This window comes from Ambystoma mexicanum, chromosome 12 (assembly GCF_040938575.1).
Source record: "Ambystoma mexicanum isolate Mex_15411 chromosome 12, UKY_AmexF1_1, whole genome shotgun sequence".
Classification (NCBI taxonomy): Eukaryota; Metazoa; Chordata; class Amphibia; order Caudata; family Ambystomatidae; genus Ambystoma; species Ambystoma mexicanum.
This window is the reverse complement of record NC_090936.1, coordinates 666,647,230-666,666,885: the sequence shown is the minus strand read 5'-3', so window position 1 is coordinate 666,666,885 and position 19,656 is coordinate 666,647,230. Positions and strand designations below refer to the sequence as shown.

Below are 19,656 nucleotides of genomic sequence, written 5' to 3'. Positions count from 1 at the left end.
TATGGGCGTGGTCCTATCCCAACGAAACCTGGAAACTGGTTTGCACCCAGTCGCGTTCTGGTCTAAGAAGTTTACCCCGGCCGAATTAAACTATGCAGTCACCGATAAAGAGCTACTAGCAATATGAGACACCCTCAAGGAATGGAGGCATTACTTACTTGGGCTAAGCACCCCATTACAATTACAACAGATCATCAAAACCTGCAATACTTACGCTCTGCCAAGGCGCAGTCCTCCAGACAATTATGTTGGGCCTTGTTCTTGACTGAATATGACTTTGTGATCACTTACTGACCAGGGGTCAAGGACGGTAAGTCTGATGCCCTGTCACGTATTGGGAAAGGAGAAGAGGCCTACAACAACCGGTAAACATCATCCCAGGCAACACTATCCTAGGCCTCTGCGTAGGCAGCCCTTCACAATTGGATGTGCTCCAACAAGACGTCAAGAACTGTATGCATACAGCCGAACTGGAGGGTTGGGACAAAAGAGGTATCCATTTTACAGTTCAGGACGGTCTTCCATACTACCAAGACCGACTGTATCTACCAACACGAGCCTTACAAGAAAAAGAAAAGTGCTCACCAGCTACCAAAAGTCGTTACTTGAAGGTCATCCTGGCGTCATGAAAACACTTGCAAAGATCAAAAGATCCTATTGTTGGCCAACGTGGCGAGAAGACACCAAAAACTTCATAAAAACATGTGGGATATGCACCCAGAACAAGGCTTCAAGACAAAAACCAGCATGGCTGTTACAACCTCTGGAAATTCCACCTGCACCATGGCACACGTTATCAATGGACTTAGTCACGGATCTACCTCCTAGCTCTATGTTTAACACCATTCTGGTAGTATTCGACCTCTTTTCCAAGATGGCCAACTTCATCGCTTTAAAAGGATACCATCAGCCCAGACCCTTGCCCAGATATTCCTCGAACACATAGTCAAGTTACACAGGTTCGCGTCTGTGATAATATCAGACAGAGGGAGTCAATTTGTGGCAAAGTTCTGAAAGAAATTCTGCTCATTAGCTGGAGTGGAAATCCAGTTATCTACCAGCCACCACCCCCAAACTAATGGGCAGATGGAGCGCACGAATCAAACGCTGGAGCAATACCTACGCTGCCTTCTGCAGTAGACAGACCGCGCTTGGATGGATATTATGTGGATAGTGGAATACGCTTATAACAGCTCAACACACACCTCAACACAATTGACCCCCTTTTACACCTTGTATGGACGAAGCCCGAGGACTTCAGTGTATGACCCATCTGATGCACTAGAAATGCCAGTGGTCAAGTCCCTGCATGAACGAATCACACAGGCAGCCAAGGATGCTATAACACATTTAAAGTAAGCCAAAGAAACACAGAAAAAGTATGGCGATCAGCACCGGGCAAAAGCCCCGACTTATCAACCAGGAGACTCAGTATGGTTAGCATCCAAGCACATCGCCTTGAAGGGGCCTAAAAAATTCCAATCTACATTTCTCGGCCCCTTTACAATTGAAGCTGTAATCAACCCCGTGGCCATGAAACTAACCCTGCCCTCTTGCATGCGCATGCACCCAGTGTTCCATGTCTCATTATTAAAGCCTGTACACCCGGAAACTAGAGTACGAACACCCCCAGCTCCAGTTATGATACAGGGTGATGAACCAAAGTACGAGGTTAAACAGATCCTAGATTCCAAGGTAGTAAGGGGAACATTGTACTACTTGATAGACTGGAAGGGGTACAGGCCGCAAGATCGGTCATGGGAACCTAGTAAGAGCATTCATGCTCCCCGATTGCTACGTAGGTTTCACTTAAATAACCCCACTAAACCTAGGCCAGAAAAAACATCCTTGAGAGGGGCCTTGAGGGGGAGGACTGTCATGGGTACTGGCCACAGACCCCCTGTTATGCCTTTTTCACCCCTAGCTAAAGGTAATATAAGGAGAGGACTATTAGGAGCTATTTGGGTGGGAGCCTGGCGTGCAAAGAACTCCTTTCACCCATACAGTAATCCTTAGGAATGCCCATATTACAAGTTATGTAATTAGGTTATAACTTCCTGTTACTGTTTCCTGTGTGCCAACCAGGAACTAGCAGTGCGCTGTAGTCTCTGAGCGTGGCTGCCTTTATAAGCCACGCCCAGAGACAGGCCCGTGCTTCGTGTGTTCTCTGTTGCTGAATGCACACGCTTACCTTCGTTCTGATCCAGCGTTCATTTCTGAGGCTTCTCGTCTTCTGCACGCTGACGCAGCTGCTTCTAGGAAGAAGGGAGAAGAAAACAGAGAAAACAGTGAGTACATGCTGTTTGTACCTCGCCGCCCGCGCTACCAGAATTTAACTTGCTCACCTCAGACGCTGCCCTGTTGAAGCCGGAGCCGCTCCCTTCTTTCACGTCAGCCCAAAGTCTTCCAACCTGCAAGAAGAAACGAAAAGACATAAACGTTAGTGGAAAACTATTACTTTGCTGGCACTAGAGCCACAATATAAGAACTTATCTGAACTGAACTTACCTGAATAGGACTCCAGTGAAGTAACTGGTACCTTGCTCTAGAACTGTGTTACAAGAACTTACCTGAACTGAACTTACCTGAATTGGACTTCACCAGTGAAGTAACTGGCACCTTGTACGACTTCAGATCAACCAAGTAGAGTTAACTGGGCCCGCCGCCGACTTCCAAAAGGACTTATAGTCGGACTACAGTCAGATCCACGACAGCAAACCGCAGTCAGATCCACGGCAGCAAACCTGCTAGCACATCGCTCTCACCACCAGCAGCACCCCCGCGGATGCAGGACGGAGAGCGCACCAACCTTAAAGAGAAGGTGAGACATCCCCTAGTTCATCAAACAGTATTCAGGGAAGAAGGGTGTGAGGGATGGGGAGTGATACTTACCTGGGACCCCACTAATTTCCCCTTCTTTTAACAGATCACCTTTCCCACTGTTGGCAAGAAGAAGAAAGGGAATCAAAGGTTCTCATTGCTCCTGCAGAGACCCAGGTGAGCTTGACAGTATTCTACTGTTACATTTCCCAACTTTTGGGGATTTGTCCTTACAGTGAGTCTTCCAACAGGCTAGCATATCCTTAATATAAAACAGAATAAAAACTGCCCCCAATTTGTCTCTATGCAGGTAGAGAAAGAATCATATGAGTCCAGTCTGACTTTAATTTTTTTCCCCTGATGCAGTGCCTCCAGGATACCAATTAACGCTTGGGGACAGACACTATCCTGCAAGCTCTTCCAAAGGGTTGCCCTATTCACAGTGTCAAATGCTTTGCTAACGTCCAGGAAGGCCAGCTAAACCGGCCTCCCCTGCTCCTTAGTTTGCCTAAAGAAAAGTGCTAGGGCAAGACTATTAAGTTCCTACTCCCTTTTTTAAGCCTGCTTGGTAAGGGTCCAGACAGTTTGTGCCCCTGGCACAGATTTGTAATTCTCTCAAAATCAATTAGGCAAACACTTTATTTGAGGCATACAACAGGGAGATGGGCCTATACTGCATTGCTGATAGTCTATCTCCTCCCTTAAAAATCAAAACAATGAAAGCCGCGCCCCAAGTTCCCGGGAGCTTTCTATTTACCAAGATGTTACCAAACAAATGTGACAAAAGCTGAGCCCATGGCAAGATATTTGATTTGAAAGTCAGGTTGGACAGACTGTCTGGGCCGGGGGCATTTGATTTTTCACTCAACCTAATCAAGGAAGCAATATCATCCAAGTTCCAACTAAATGCCCCCCCCCCCCCAACTAACATCTGCGAATTGGGCCCATCCAAGAGCCCCCTTCTTTACATTCACTTCAGTAAAATGCTTCACACAAACGTCTTCCGATATTGCTTGGGTTTGCAAGTATTGGTCTGTCCCCTATGACTGAATCAACTGCCAAAACCTCATAGGGTTATTGCCCAACATGAAGCTCAACATTTATTCCGCGTTGTTAATCCCCATTAGGAATTTATGGCCTTTTAGCGAATGTTTGTAATTTTGTTTTACTCTTTTGACCCCGTTGAGCTCCCATGGTGACCCTGCCCTGCGTATTGTCCTTATCTCTAGTCACATTTGCTTTTGATACTTTTGGACCAAAGAATCAAAACCATGGGTTTTCTCAACCTTCCTTGCTTCTTTTTCCATGTGCTTTGCTGGCATTAAGCCCCCCAAGACGACGGAAACACAAGGAGCAAAGCCATTCAGGAAGCCCAAAACGCTCCCCTCTTCACAAAAGAGACTCCCAATTTTGTCATCAAAGGCCATAGCTATTCTTGGCGACCACTTTACTGCATGATTACTTGGGTTCATTCCAACCTGTAGGGTCCTAGTCTCAGATTGTTCAACCCTAAGAAGTGGAAGCTTAAAGCAAACCATAGAATGGTTGCTTAAGTCTGTAGTTTTTACATTCAGACTTCCCCCTTTTTTAAACAAGTCAATTGAAACAAAATAGTAGTCTATAGTAGACTTCCATGGGCCATTTTGCCAGGTAAAACTCGGGGGTACATCTCCCAAATAATGTCTATTCAAAGGCTCCAAGCCCCAAGCCTCTAACTCCTATCGATCCCGAGCCTCCGTTGCCGCTTTTACCCTCATCTGTTCTTGGCACCAGGAATCATCCAGGCATTCAGCATGAAAGTCACCAAGGACCATAACTGAGGCTCCCTCTTCAGGGATTTCCCAAGTACTAAAAAGGACAGAACGTTCCGAGCTTCCTCCATTTTAACAGATTCTGGGTTTAAATATACGTTGACCAACAAATACTTGCTAGTCCCCACATCACCTGTTCCTGTCCATTCAAGCAAAATGGCCAGCACTCTCCTATTCAGATCTATTTTATTGAAATAAATTCTCAAATTTCTCTTAATAGCAATTAAAATCCCTCCAAATGGATCTGCTTTGACGTTAACTGCATCAAAGCCATCTATATTACGTATATCCATCAAAAGAGTTTCCTGTAAACACCCTATATCCTAAGTTTGGAACAGGTTTGGATTATTAATAATATTCACAACACCCCTTGAAATCCAGCATACAAGAGACAAGCCCGTTATTCAGGCTTTCTGATTGTAGTCAGTCCTTTGTGCACCTTGCTTCGTACAAACTGCACAGAACGCCGTAGAGACCCAACCATGTTGGTCCGGAGGGCACTCTGTCGCTCCACCTCCCTATATCCAACCCCTGTTTAACCGGAGACCAATCTTATTATAATAGAGGTCACCACATCAGCAACTCCAAACCCTAGTGAGAGGAATGCTTCATTTTCTCCCAAACAAAGAAGGTAGATATATAATTACAACAGAAAGGAACAAAACCCCAAAATTCAATGAGTTGACTGGAGGTGAAAAAGTCCATCATTTCAGTAGGATGACTTACATTGCGTTGGTCTTGCAGTCAGATGGCTTTCTTTCATTAAAATGGCATTGATGAGAGTTTGTCCATGGGGGAAGAAGTTTTGCCCCTCTCTATGAAAGGCCAAAAGCGTAGCATCTGAACTCTAATCTGATATCACCAAGATACTAATAAATTAAATCCCCGAAACACGAACAGGACGGCATGTGCAGTGAACTTTCTGCCACCCAAGTTGTCTCCTGTAACTGCACAACATATCTAACAAGGAAACCTAACTATACAGTTTCACCACTGACCTGTGCCCGAGCTATAACGCTTGGATGCACCAATCATATATCCTAGAGACATGGATGCATCACCTAAACAAACCAAACCGTAAGGGCAAGAGATGAGGAAGGCTTATAGGTACCTGAGACCCTGCCAGAACCATCTACTTCATGGATCCGACAGACTTATATCATGACATTCTCAATAGAGTGCATCACTCTAGACTGTCCTCATTGCCATTTCTATATACTCAGAATGCAAATAATTCCATTACAATAACACTGAAAGCTTTGCCATTTAATCATTGGCCCTCATTACAAGTCAGGCGTTAAGGGGTTAACGGCGCAGTAAAGAGCGTCGGCGCCGTTAAACCCTTAACGCCTGATTCACACTTTAACGCCTGCTTTTTGCAGGCGTTAAAGTCCAAGGCGCTAAGCGACCTTGGTGCTAATTACGGCACCGTAATTTACGGTGACGTAATTAGCGCCTTCCCCATCCCCATTATGCCCTATGGGGCAAATATGGGAATGGGGAAGGGCAAATGGTAAATGGGGAATTACCGCCCCACTCACCTTGGAATGGGGTGGTAATTCCGCCATCCACCATGGCGGAATCCGGCATGGACCATGGTGCTAATAGCACCATGGTCCACCGCCTGACTTGTAATGAGGGCCATTGTCTCAATTTCACGTATGGGTTATTCATGGGGATCAACCGATATCTAGAACCATCTACAAAGTTGTTAAGGTGACTGTTGATTCTGTTCTAGTCATTTTAACTATGCCACTGATTAAATATAAATCAGTCATTCCAGTCAGCACTGGAAGAACTGTAGATTCATTCACCAACCAAAGTTCTCCAGCGTATCTCTACTGCCTACTCTTAACCTAACTGGGCAGCCACACTTTACAGAAGTGTTTGGAAAAGGATGTTATATATGCAGATTATTTTCAGAGGAGCCAGTAGCTGATTAGGAGGGTCCCAGTCACCCAGCACCACAGGGTTGCAGCCAGGGCCCAATGACTGTTCGGGCAACATTCGGAATTGTACCCTCAAAAGGCTTTGTGCATGTTGAACCCACCCTTATAGAAAATAGTCTTATTTGTGGCTGTTCAGGACTGAGCGGCCCTCCAATTGGACACTGGTGTTTACATTGTTGGCCTGCAGCCTCCAATAACCCCTTCCCAGCTAATCGCCGGCAGCACTGTGAGGTGGCCTTACTGTGGCTATAGCTAGACAATATTTCCAGACACCTTATTTTTCAGAGGTTATTCTCCTTTCCCTACGGCTACGGATAGTTTTACTACTTATCTCACTTTTCGTCTGTGTTAGTAACAGTTGAAATGGTTTCTGGTAAGTCTCCGCAACAACCCAGCAATCTTTGCCCTTACTCTACTAGGTACTCTTATTTTATATTATTCATCAAAATATTACCCGCTAATACATATCACACAGCAGGGTAACAGGCTGACACTTCGGTGCCAGACTTTCACTGCAAACAGAATGGCATTCACCCACCCCTTCACTCTCTACTTCACTTTAGGGTTTCCATTTCCATTTACCCATCACACTGTCTGTTCTCGACTTAGCCACTCTTGTGCCTCCAGTCTTGGCAGTCACTGTATTACTATTGCAGAATGTGTTTATCCGGAGAAATGTAAAGCATTCCCTGGCAATATAAAGCATCCATTCTTCAAGAGGTTTGCTTGAGAACATCCCAAGTCCATCACACAGCGACTGGCCACAGTCATGTATTCTTATATATCAGACACCTGAAAATGTACCCACTAAATGTTCTGCTCTCTGAATCATTAATTCATGTTGCTTGGATCAACATGCGCCCCCCCACACTATCACTGAGAGCATCCTGCTCCCTTTAACCTGCCGTGGCCTTTGTTTTAGTTACCCTCTCTTTCCACTGCCACTATAACTCTTATAGCTTTCCCTCTTCCTCTGTCTGCAGACCATGCTCTGAACACCTTTCAAGGGGGGTGGGGGGTGTAATCCTCCAACTTCCAGGCTAGACTCTGTACTCTGAGATCACTAGGGTGGTCATTTGGTGCACTGTAAAAGCGTTGCAATGCACCATAATATAACTATAGACATGATTGCGGTCTGCCATACAGGCCCCTTGTAGTGTTAATGTTGCTGTTATTCTAGGGTTTTGAGTGTGCTTATATCACAGTGTAGGTGCTTCAGAGCATGGGGCTACTGTGGGGTGGCGGGTGATGAGGGGTATTATGAGGGGAAAAGTGTCTCCTCCGACCCTTATGCTGTCTGGAACAGATGCGATTTTGGGGCTCTTCTGAACTTCAGCCATGAGAATCTAGATTGTGACCATAAAAACATTGGCACCTGTGCTGTCGTATGGCCGGAAGGGTTTATGATGCAGCCTTTAGCCATCTCGTCAGTTGGTTGTGGTAGAAGGGCGATGGGCTATGGTAAGCATTTTGGGCCAGGCACAGTATCTTGAACTCTATGCAGATCTTAACCATGAGTCAGTTATGTGCACTTATGTGCCTGGATCAACGTACTGAAGCCCCTACAGGCCAAAATGTATGTCTGCAGCCAACTTCTGCATCTGCTTTTTGTGTTGTTTTCTGACTGATTGCACTGGAAAAATCCTATTTTTTTAATAACATATTTTATTGGTTATTTTAAAACATACATACAACATACCAACATTTTCCCCCCCACCCTCCATCCCCTGGTCACCGGGTTGGTCCATCAATCTGCTCGTGTCTTGCCACTCTGTACATCACTTTCCAGTACAGTGTTACTTGCCGATTTCCTTGTTGTGCTCCTGCGCTTCCCCCCCCCTTTTCTTCTTCCTCCCCCAATGCTGGCAGTCCTCAGGTCACACGTGCTTCCCATTTTCCCCACATTTTTGTGACCTTTGCTGGGCACCCCCGTGCTGTGTATATTCTGTGTTCTTTAGCCGCGCAGATGTCCATTTCCTTTGACCATTGGGCCACTGTTGGGCACTCCGGGGCTCCCCATTTCTGCACTATGTCACGCTTTATCATGCCCATTGCTATGGAGAGAAAAATACCCTCCCATTTGTTTGAGGTGTTCTCATCTGGGGCCCCCAGTAACATTATTGCAGGCTGTAATGCTATCGTGCGACCCAGCGTCCTTCCTAATACTTGAGAGCATTGTGTCCAGAAGGTCTTGATTTTGGGGCATTCCCAGAGGAGATGGATGAATGTGCCTTCCTCCCCCCGGCATCTCAAGCAGTTGGGATCCGTTGCCCTTCCCCAACCGAAAAGGGCCACTCGGGGGTAGTATACCCTATGGAGTATCTTGAGCTGAATCAGTCTTATTCTGGAGTCTATTGCAATTTCGCGTGGGTGCATGAGGACCTGGATCCAGTCCTCAGGTTCAATGGCCCCAACATCCCGTTCCCATCTGGCTTTGAGGCTGACCAGTTCCGGGGTAGCGAATGCATTAATGGCCCTTATATAGGATAGTTGTTACCTTGGTGGGGATGTGTTGTGTGAGTAGGTTATGTTCCAGGGGTGTACAATCTGGTGCATCGGTAAAAAAATCCTATTTTATTGCAATAAATTGCATGTCAGAAATGTGCCTCACCCAAAGGTGTGACCGTTTCAGGAAGTAACCAACTAAAATGTTGCAGTTTAATTTATCAAAAAAATGTTTTGGCACTCACTTTCACAGCACTTACATTATGAAAAGTAAATGACATAATTCCTTAGAAAGTGAAAATGGACAACTGCTGCAGACAGCAATGGGCCTGCACTAAGAATATAAGGTGTATATAGGGCGAAGAGTAAATATGAAGCATGGCTTGCTCCAGCATCTTGGTTCCCACAACTGTTTTCAGCAGCTCCTATCCCTTCTGCCACCTACTTAGCCCAGAAATCTCCCAGTGATGTGCTATGACCTTTCACAACACTGCCCCGACGGGCGTTATTGTGGCAATGAAAGTCTGATTTGTCACTATGGGCCTCATTACAGGTACGGCGGTAACCATGCCGGTACTACCAGCAGGATGCCGCCGGACCTGTAAACATTTACTGGTGCCTGACTTGCCGATAATAGCAGGGCATTACAACCCTCGGCGGTCCGGAAAGTCAGGCGTCGGTAAATTGTAATTTCCAATTCCCATAGAGTCCCATAGGACTCTGTGGGAATGGGGAACATGGAAACACTGGCACCGTTAATAACGGTGCTGGTGCTTCTGTGATGGTCTGCTTACCGTGGCTGCTTTGTCCGGCAGGGTCCGACCTGTAGGGCGCAGCGGCTCCGGCATTCAGACCTGTAATATGCTGGTAGGGAAACAACAGTGCCGGTAAGCTTACCACTGTTGTTTCTGGACCGGCAGGCTCGGAATGAGCCCCTATATCTTTGAACAAGGGGCCACAGACAAGTAGCCCTTTCAGCACCAGTGCAACTAGGTGGTTCCATGTGAATTTGCCACAGGCCAGTCTCGGTGAGTAGTCCTTGTTTCCCAGGTCCGGCTCTTTTTATTTTATCTGGGGCATACCTCCACAACCTCTCAATGTGCCCCTCCTTTCTTTCCTCATCCAAGCCCCCTGCAAATGCTGGGAACGCCCTTGCAATCCCCCATCTCCTGCCTTCCCTGATCCTCCACCCACTCCTCCCTATCTGCCAGCTTTCAGCCTCCGTGGCCATCCACTCGCGCCACCTCTGTCGTCACCCCATAATGCCCCTCCCACCTCGCTCTGAATCTTGTCAGCCCGGCAGCTCCAGTGCTTCTGGGATGGCACCACCATAAGCAAATTCAGGCATTTGCGGTTCCCGACAGCGTTCAGTAAAGGAGTCCGGGAACTTCATTCAGTTGAAGTGGACAATGCCCTCATAGGCATGCGCCTATTGTGTCCGTTTGGAAATACAGCCCTTGCTGAATAGCTCTTTTTGTTTTTCTTCTCCCAGATCTGATTACCTTGACGAACCTGAGAATAAACTTCACAAAGCTGCACACCCTGGGAGATACACTGCGAAGAAGGCGACAAAGCAGCCCCCTGGACAAATATTACTACGCGCTCTATGAGATAGTGGCGCAAGGGAACTGCTTCTGCAACGGCCATGCAAGCCACTGTGTTCCAGTGCAGAATGTGCGAGGGGACGTCTTTATTCAGCCTGCGATGGTAAGGTGTCAAGCTACGGCTCTATAAAGAGGAGCACATAACATTCCATGTTTAATGCAGATGCCAAAGCTAAAGGTTTAAGACACGTCTTATGTCAAAAACGTACATTTTGCTTTTTCTACATTCTTTGTTAACTACCCCTAACCGTGCATTCTGAATTTAGGCTGGGACGCTGTCTTACATGCAGTTGGCCTATTGGGCCTCTTTATGAGGTTGCCGCCAACCCTGTAACACCGAATCCGGCACCTGACTTCCCGGTGCCAACAGGACATTACAAGTCGCGGCGGCGCGCGAAGTCCGGTGCTGGATTTTGTAAGTCCCCATTCCCCTGGGGCTCGGAAGCACCGGCACCATTGCTGATGGTGCTGGTGCTTCCATGGCAACGCTGCCTGCCGGGGCCGCTGCACAGAGTCAGACCTGTCGGGCGCAGCGGCCCCGGTAGGCAGACTCGTAGTGTGGCGGACCGGAAACAAGGGAGCGGGTGAGCTTACCAGCACCCTTGTTTCCTGACCGCCACACTTGTAATGAGGCATGTGTTTATTGGTTAAAAGGCTCCACTGTCCATCATAGGAAAGATTCATGGTGATCAAAGCCTTCCCACCAAAACCACAGAAGAGACTCCAGGAGATAACACCTCATCATAGGCACCGGTGTGAGGAAGCAAGAAAGTAATTATTGCATCGCGTCAAGGCTGCGCAAACAATGTTTAGTAGGGCACACGCCATAAAAGTACAAGCATTAGACATACATCAATCCAACAAATGAGGGGAAAGCGTATTCTTCGCATCTGTTTGATTGATGCATGTATACTGCTGTTTTAAATGTGTTATACTTTCATGGCTTGTACCGAATAAAGTTTATTATGGTGATGAACAGCTGCCAAACACCCAAGCTTAGTGGATGCAGCAGGAGATAAAAGTCAAGTGTGTAGGTTACTTGGAACATAAGACTAGGCAGACCAATGTGAAGAGCTGAATCTTTAAAATCAAGAGTGGTTGATATATTCTCGAAACAATGCGGATGTTCGGATTTCAGCTGTTCAACAAAGTAGTCAGTGAGATGGTGAATTTCGGAAGAAGCAGAGTTTAAAATAAAAAAAAGGTTCTTAGCAGGAAAACAATATATTCCTAATGGCAATGACCAACATGGCAATTGAGTCCCCCAGCCTGCAGTCGCCTGGGCCCAGAGGTGATATTTGTAAAGGGGGTGGGAGGACAGTGCTCATGGACAGCTGCATCTGACGTTGGGCCAACCAAAGGCAACCCATCCAGTGACCACGTGACGCCTCTTCTCCAACTAGAAAGGCTGGTTCCAAACAAAGACCTAGTCAATTGCATATGAGTTTCAATGAGAATCCAACATGCGGAACGCCTCCCCAATTTTAAACACCCTGGTAGCTGCAGCAGGTCCAGAAAAGGGCAGGCATTGAAGCCCTCAAATTGAAGTAGCGAGTGGATTGCAATGGGGCGCCGATCTGTGGAGCCATCAAGTGAAAGCAGCATTGGAGATGATAGGATCCAGCAATACTCATTCCAGGGAAAAAGCAAATCGTTTTTTGAGGGTCCGATCACAGCAAGAGCCCAAGTGCACAGGATTGATTTCATGGAGAAATGGAAAGCAATCATACACACACCTTTAAATTGTTACACGCATGGATCACAACGTATATGTATCGTTTTTGGGATTTTATTACGTTCATGCCCAGACAAAGCCCACAGGTGGCGAACTATCTGCACGTGCACTAACAGGTGAGTCTCTTTCAGGACACAGTTACTCGTAGGCACGAGACTTTATCAGAGGATATCAATAAGGGATTGAAACATATTTACTTGGTAAAGAATGCCCTACATTGAGCGCACCCAGATAGGAGGTTTCTCTTAAGCACTTTGTCATGCTGTTTACATGTGCTACAATGACCCTACATTGGCTGCTGCCAGTTGAGTTACTATCAAATATGTTAGAATCAGATTTGACAGCTGTCTATATATAAGTGGCTGGCACGGTGTTATGGTAACGCAGTGTGCTTTGTTCATTGAGTTTCAATGAGGTTTGCCTGCACCAAAGCGTATAGGATGCCATATGCAATGTGCAGATCAAGCCAGCTAAGTGCAGTGTGGCCCCTCTCATTCATCAATGCTTGCGTGTGCTTGTGTAGCACAGAACAAACTGCACTCAATCCATCCTCAAGGCAAAATCCCAACTAACCATCCAAAGTTGTTTACCACTAAATAATTCTGTAAATTACCTCAAAGCATTTTTCCGGAATGGTAAATTACAGCTGAATTGGTAGTTTGATATCTCCAACTTATCTCCCTAGCTCTTGCATAAATAATCATCATATTTAATGATTTCTTCATCTTAATCTTCAATTTCGCTTTCTCATTGAAACATGGATCTCTTCTTCTAATAGTGGTTCTCCCCCAGCTCTGACGACTTCTCTTACTTTGCTCTCTCCCACTCCTCTTCTGTTATTGTTTATTCACTTCTCATGGTTTCATTTTGTATATAACTGCCCCATTTTTCTATTTCACCTCTTTTTATAAACCTGACCATCCTTTTTCTTTTTATTGTCTATCGTCCTCCTGGACATGTTCCTTCTCTCTGAGATGACATTGACTCACTTCTCTCCGTCTTCTTTCTTTCATTCCTTTTGCTGTTTTTACTCTATGCCTCTAATTTTCTCATTCTTCCAGTTCCTTTGTCTGCGCTATTGATTTGTTTCATTTGTGGTAACTATCAACTCCTCCTTCTCACATGTCTGCTTTGCCTTTTGATCTTGCCATTAGTACTCGTTCTCACTTCCCTTCTCTTTCTGCATTTCTTTTTCTTTCTGCTTGTCATTTCTTTCTCTTTTTGACCTATATCCTCCCCTCATAAATGCCCCTTCTCTGTTAAAACACTTCCTTTCTGAGTCTTTTTCTTTGTTACTTTGATGCTTCTTCCTTCTCTTTTAACGTTAATTCCTCCCTCCTCTATTGCTGACGTTCTCTCATCACCATAATATTTCCTCTTCTATTCTCATATCTAAAATGTCCTCTGCATTGAATATTTTCTATGTCCTCCCACTTCTTTTTATTCTCAAAAACCTCTTCAACCATGGCTGATCTCTTCTTTACCATTCACCTTGTAGGTGTATTCGTTCCCTGGAGCAGTCGTGAAAATAACCTCACTCTTCCTCTGATCTCCTTGCCCTTTCCTTTCTTCATGCTTCGGATGACTTGCTTATTTAATTCTAAATGTCTTTACTATCAATCTCTTATTTCTACTCTCTCTTGTACCCTTGCCTCCTGCTCGGAGGAAAACTGCTCTTACTGTTGCAGTCTATGATTCTTATTTGACTTTAAAAATTCAGAATCATTGGGGCGCTGCTGATCAGCAGAAGGATGTGGATGTGAACGCTCGGTGCTCCGCGAGGCCACCACCATCCTATCTTTATATCCTGGTTGAAGGTGCACGTTTTTGGGCAAACAACAGCAAATTCGTGCTGCTTTCCTGGTGTGGAATGGTGCAGGGAAGCACCAGAACAAAGAAGCTCCTCAAGGATGCTGAAGTACAGGCGCCATCTTGCCCGGGTCCCAGGATGAGTTGCGGTACCTCTGGCTGACACATCGGCTCCATTGCGGAGCTGCTGGGGGAGACGGCAGGGGGGCGAGAGCAGGACATGGTGGGCAGCAGACGAGGGGTGCTGCTAAAAGAATGCTGGTGGGGAAGCACTGAGGGACTGTAGTTGTGCTCCCCTTGGCATGGCTGCTTGGACACAGAGCACCCGGTGGGATCGGCGCAGGAGTGTGGCTTTGCAGCTATGGGCTCCGGTTGAAACAGACACGGTGGAGCATATCCCAGAGGGTCGGGATCATTAAAACTGGTGAGCCACCCATCGCCTTTCTGGGCCAAGCCCTTTCTGCACTGGGTGCTTGGCGGCATTGCCTGCAGGGGAAGAACCAGCTTCCCAGGGCTGTGGCTCCCTGCTAGGAGGCCTGTGGCTCTGCTCAGAGGAAGAGTGGGACGTTGGGCCCGCTTATTGGATGCTGGATCAGAGACTGAAGCGTTTACCTGCAGCAGCCTTGTGGGAGTTCACAGGAGCCTGTGGGGAGTGCAAGATGTACTGGTTTGGTGACAGGGGAGTGAGTGTGCGACCTGGAGCCCATTGACTGGTAGGGGAAGAGCGTGGGACCTGGCACAGCTGACATTGGCATTGCAATACGTGGAAGCACTGTACACCTGAGGCGCAATCCAGTGTGGCCTACTTAGGCAGCACAGATAGGAGTGCGAGGACCACACAAGTAATGAAGGGCTCCGGCGACCTTCTGCCAGAGGGTGGTGCAAGGGGTTGGAATCACCCTGTCGGGGAGGGTTCCCCACTGCAACATGGCAAAAGAAAAAGGCAAGAAAGCACCAAAAAAGAGCAAAATAGGCTGGTTTACAGTGAATGGTCTTACAGCTTTCGCAGCCTGCTGCCCTCAGCATCCCTAATGTTGGGGCTCCCACCCAGGAACCCTCTATCTCGCTCAGGGACATTATCAGAGACATGAGTCTCGGCCTTCAGTGGAGGAAAAGATTGATGGGCCATCCTCAGAGGTCTCCTTTTTGCAGCAAGACTTCTGCAAGTTATCCTCACTGGGTGGGGGGGGGGAGCCGAACAACGGATATTGGATATGGAGAACGCTTTGAAGAAGCAATTAGTATTGGTATCCCAGAAGGTTAAGTCCCTGGAAAGCCGATCGGAGGTCAGTGAAAGGAGGCCAAGTCAAAACAACCTTTTCATTTTAGGGCTGCCGGAGAAAGCAGAGGGATCCTGCATGACACTCTTTCTCGAGTATTGGCTCACAGATCTTATGGCGAACAATCTCTCTAATTTCTTTTCAATAGAAAGAGTCCACAGAATACCTACAGTTAGGCCCATTCCAGGCACCCATCCACGCACTTTCGTCTCAAGGCTCTTGAACTACAGAGACAGGGGAACTCCTGCAAATGGCAAGAGCTATAGGACAGATCACGTTTAATGGTTCCTGCATTGGATTCTTTCCAGACTATACCCGGGAAGTGCAGTGGGCATGACAGTCCTTTGATTCTATTAAATGGGAGTTGCTTTCCAATGGTATAAAATATGCTCTCTTTTTTCCCTTGCAACTGAAAGTGTATCATGGGGCGAAGGCGCTCCTCTTCAGCACTCCAAGGGGGGCATGGGCTCCACGTTGTGGAAGGAGGCACAGCGACCGGTGCCAGAACAAGTGTCATCCTCGGCCCCACTGTGCTCAAAGGATCCAGCGACTTTAGAGGACAATTGTAATGCCCCTGAGCGGGTGGACGTTAGGTGTAATGTTTGATATTAACCAAGTGGGAAATGTTTGATTTTCATGGCAGATGTAACTTCAACGAGCCGGGCCTAGGAGCTGCGGAATGCCTGGAGATAGGCCCTGTTGGATTTTAGTTGTCTCAGAGGACACTCCGCTCATCGTTGACTTAGTTAGTCTGTGTATGTTCAGCATGGACATGGGGTGACAGGTGTTTCAGTTGTGGGTGAAGTGCAGGGTGGGGGGAGTTTGGGAAGTTTTTCTTATGTTGCTCGTTCACATTGCTTGGCCGGGATGGTGGGGGAATCATTGTGGATGGTCTTTGTTTTATCCTTGGGTATTAGGGGCCACGGGGGCTTCCCTTCCAAGGGGGCCTCAGACATGCCTTTCTGGAGAGGATGGCACGTGACAGGGGGGTTGCCTTATTAATGTGGAATGTGAATGGGCTGTGCTCCAGTATTTAATGAAGGCTAGTGTCACAGTCACTCAATAGATAGTCGCCGTATTTTGCCCTTCTCACAGAAACTCAATTAGCGGGGTCAAAGTTCAAGTTCTTCATGAGAACCAACTATAAAACGGCTTGTCATGCTGGATTTACCAGGGGGGCTTGGGGCACCTTGATTCTTATACACTAGAGGTTTTCCGATCATTGTGATGCACATGGGCCCCAGGGGAAGGTGTGTACTGATCCTGGGGGAACTGTGGAGAGCCATCTGGAGCACTGTGGCTGTTTACACCCCCCTTCTCACGCGGAAATTACTTAATGACCTCCAGAAAAATATTGTACAGGGTGAGGTAGACACGTGGGTCCTAGGAGGGGACTTTAATGATGTCATGACACAGGGTTTGAAAGGTCCCATATTGGTGGCAGGGATACGGATCTGCCTGGTAAATTGTTCTCCTTTGCTACTCCAATGGGTTGGTTAGGCACCTGTAGGTGCTTACATGCAGGGGAAATTGGGTTTCCATTCTTTTCTGCGACTCATTCCTCCATGTCCTGGTTAGACTATTTCTTCATCGCACAGGGTAGCAGTCATAGGCTCCTCTTGGTTACATTCTTGGTGAGGGGAATTTTGGATCACTCACCGTTGCTTATTGCCCTTAAGAGTGGGTGCACAAAACCCTCACCGGCATGGAGGCTGAACTCGTATTACCTGGGTTTCCTTGAATTCTCCGAGCCATTATCGAGCAGTACCCGGGAATACTTTTTCATTAATTAGGGGTCTGTGGACACCCCAGTCACCGTGTGGGGGGGATTCAAATCGGTTCTTAGGGATGAGTCGATTTGACAGGTAGCGGCATAGCGGAAGCAGTACATGCCAGCAGTAAGGGAGGCAGAATTAGCTCTGGGGGCGGCAGAGGCACATTTCATTGCATCTGGGTCACGCAGATGATGCTTCAGAAAGCCCAAAACACACTCCGCAATGTAGCACTAGACAATGCTAAACAGGCGCTCTGGGTCAAACAGAGCCAGATTCATGAGGATAAGGCAGGTAAAATGTTGATGTTGTTGGATAGGAGGATAGGTGTAACAGCTATGTGAGGGCCCTGCAGGATGACACCGGGAATGCTCTGATGGAGGACGCAGACATTGCTAAGGCATTTGCTGTGTACTATGAGCCCTTATACTGTGCTCGGAGGGGACAGCCCTGGAACGGTAGGCCGAGGGGGATTGACCCAGCAGTTCTTCCACAGTAGACAGTGCAACAGAGATCGGATCTGGAAGCAGATATTTCAGAGGAAGAAATTGTAAGAGCTATTTTCCAATTTCCGTCAGGGAAATCCCTGGGCCCGAATGGTTTGCCAGTGGGCATCTGGAAGATACAGGGGGAGGTGGTGGCTTGACCACTCCAGCATTTATTTTTGCAGAGTAGGCAGGAAAGTATATTTCCCAAGGATCTGAGGAAAGCACGTATTGCAGTCCTTCCCAAAGTGAGTAAACCACAGGAATATTGTGCCCTCTATAGGCTGATTTCACATATAAATGGGGAGGCAAAAGTCCTGGCGAGGGTTCTGGGCAATGACTTGTTAGGGGTTATAGGGTGCTTAATCCATCTGGATCAGTGCGGGTTCATGTCTTCAGAATCCACTCACATGAATCTATGCAGGGTACATATGGCCATAAGTTAAGCCTCCATGAACTTGGGTCCTCTAGCTTCACTCTGAGTGGATTTTGAGAAGACTTTTGACTCTGGGATTCCTTGTGGGGAACTATGGAAGGTATGGTATTTGGGGAGGATTTCTTGAGTTGGGTGCATCTGCTGTGCAACTCGTCAGTGACTGAGGTTATAGTTAATGGGATCTGTTCAAGGACCTTCCCCCTGGGGTTGGGGACGAGGCAGAGCTGTTCCATATCTCCTCTACTCTTCATTCTGGCAGTGGATCATCTAGCAGTGGAACTTAGGTTGAGCTAAGACTGGGAGGGATTTATATGGCCCATGGGTGGAGAGGAGTGGGTCTCTCTGTATGCGTAAGATCTACTGATTTATAAGGGTAATCCCTCTGACTCCTGCTGAGTAGTGACGCAAATCCTAAACGATTATCAGGGGTTCAGTGGCCTCAAAGTGAATTGGCAGAAATCGGTCCACTTCTCCATACAGGGTGGAAACGCAGCAGTTCCGCCCACTGAATCTGACGGGCAAAGCATCCCTTTTTAAGATGCTATTTTTACCTAGGTTTCTGTATGTGCTGCAGAAAGCCCCTCTCCCTGTCTCCAAGGTGGTCTTCGGAAGGATCTAAATTATTCTCAGGCAGCTTTTGTGGGGGGTACATGAATGCATTGCCCTAAAAGCCCTGCAGCACTCTGTGTGGGATGGTGGGATTGGCCTACCCTGCTTACAACGATATAACTAGGCGGCTCAGTTGGGAGTGGTGAACCACTGGTTGCATGGGGACCACAGGTTGCCTCACGTTCAATCTGAGTAGGGTTGGATGATGGGGAAGTCTCCTGTGGAAGTGCTCTATGAATTGAGACCAAGGTCACCTCCACTCTTTATCAAGTATTGTCTGCCTTCGGGACGCAGGAACTGATTCACCTCAAGGACAGATGGGAAGGGCATGTAGGTTCACTGGATCCTGAGGAGTGGGTGGAGGCATTGATGTTGTCCAGGGAAATTGAAATATCCTCCAGGCTTCGTTTCATACAATATAAGATCTTACGTCGGGTCTATGACTCCTGCATTATCTTGTATGAATAGAGGAGGACAGACAGCGACTGCTGTTTTCAATGTGGGAGGCCTGGGGGCATGTTCTTTCACACATTATGGAAGTTTTCTCAAGTCGAACATTTCTGGTGGAAATGTATTGACAGGCTGTCTGCTGTCCTAGTTCTGCAGCCCCTGGTACCTAAAAGGGGTACTCTTTGGGATATGGGTTGTGGCCGGGTTCGCTAAATACAAGAAGGTGGTCTTGTGTGTAGCTCTGTGACAGATTAAGAAAATGATTGCTCTTTTTGCATTTTGCATTTTGACCCCTCTGATTTATCATTCATTCTTCTCTTACCTGTCTTCTCTTTTAATGCACCTAATTTTTCTTGAATTTCTCCTTCTTTTAAACATGCCACTATTCTTCCTATCCTTAAAAAACCTTTTCTTGACCCTCCTCTTCCTGTTATGGTATGATAACCAGTAC

General features: G+C 47.0%; 1 protein-coding gene across 3 annotated transcripts in view; it reads left to right on the top strand.

Annotated features, from left to right (window-relative positions):
* LAMB4 (laminin subunit beta 4) overlaps window positions 1-19,656 on the top strand; it is a 933,969-nt gene that overhangs the window by 273,018 nt on the left and 641,295 nt on the right. For all 3 annotated transcript variants that reach the window (XM_069629159.1, XM_069629158.1, XM_069629160.1), the window contains one exon: window positions 10,518-10,732. In XM_069629159.1, coding sequence (XP_069485260.1) covers window positions 10,518-10,732 — 215 coding nt within the window. The remainder of the gene's footprint in view (window positions 1-10,517; window positions 10,733-19,656) is intronic.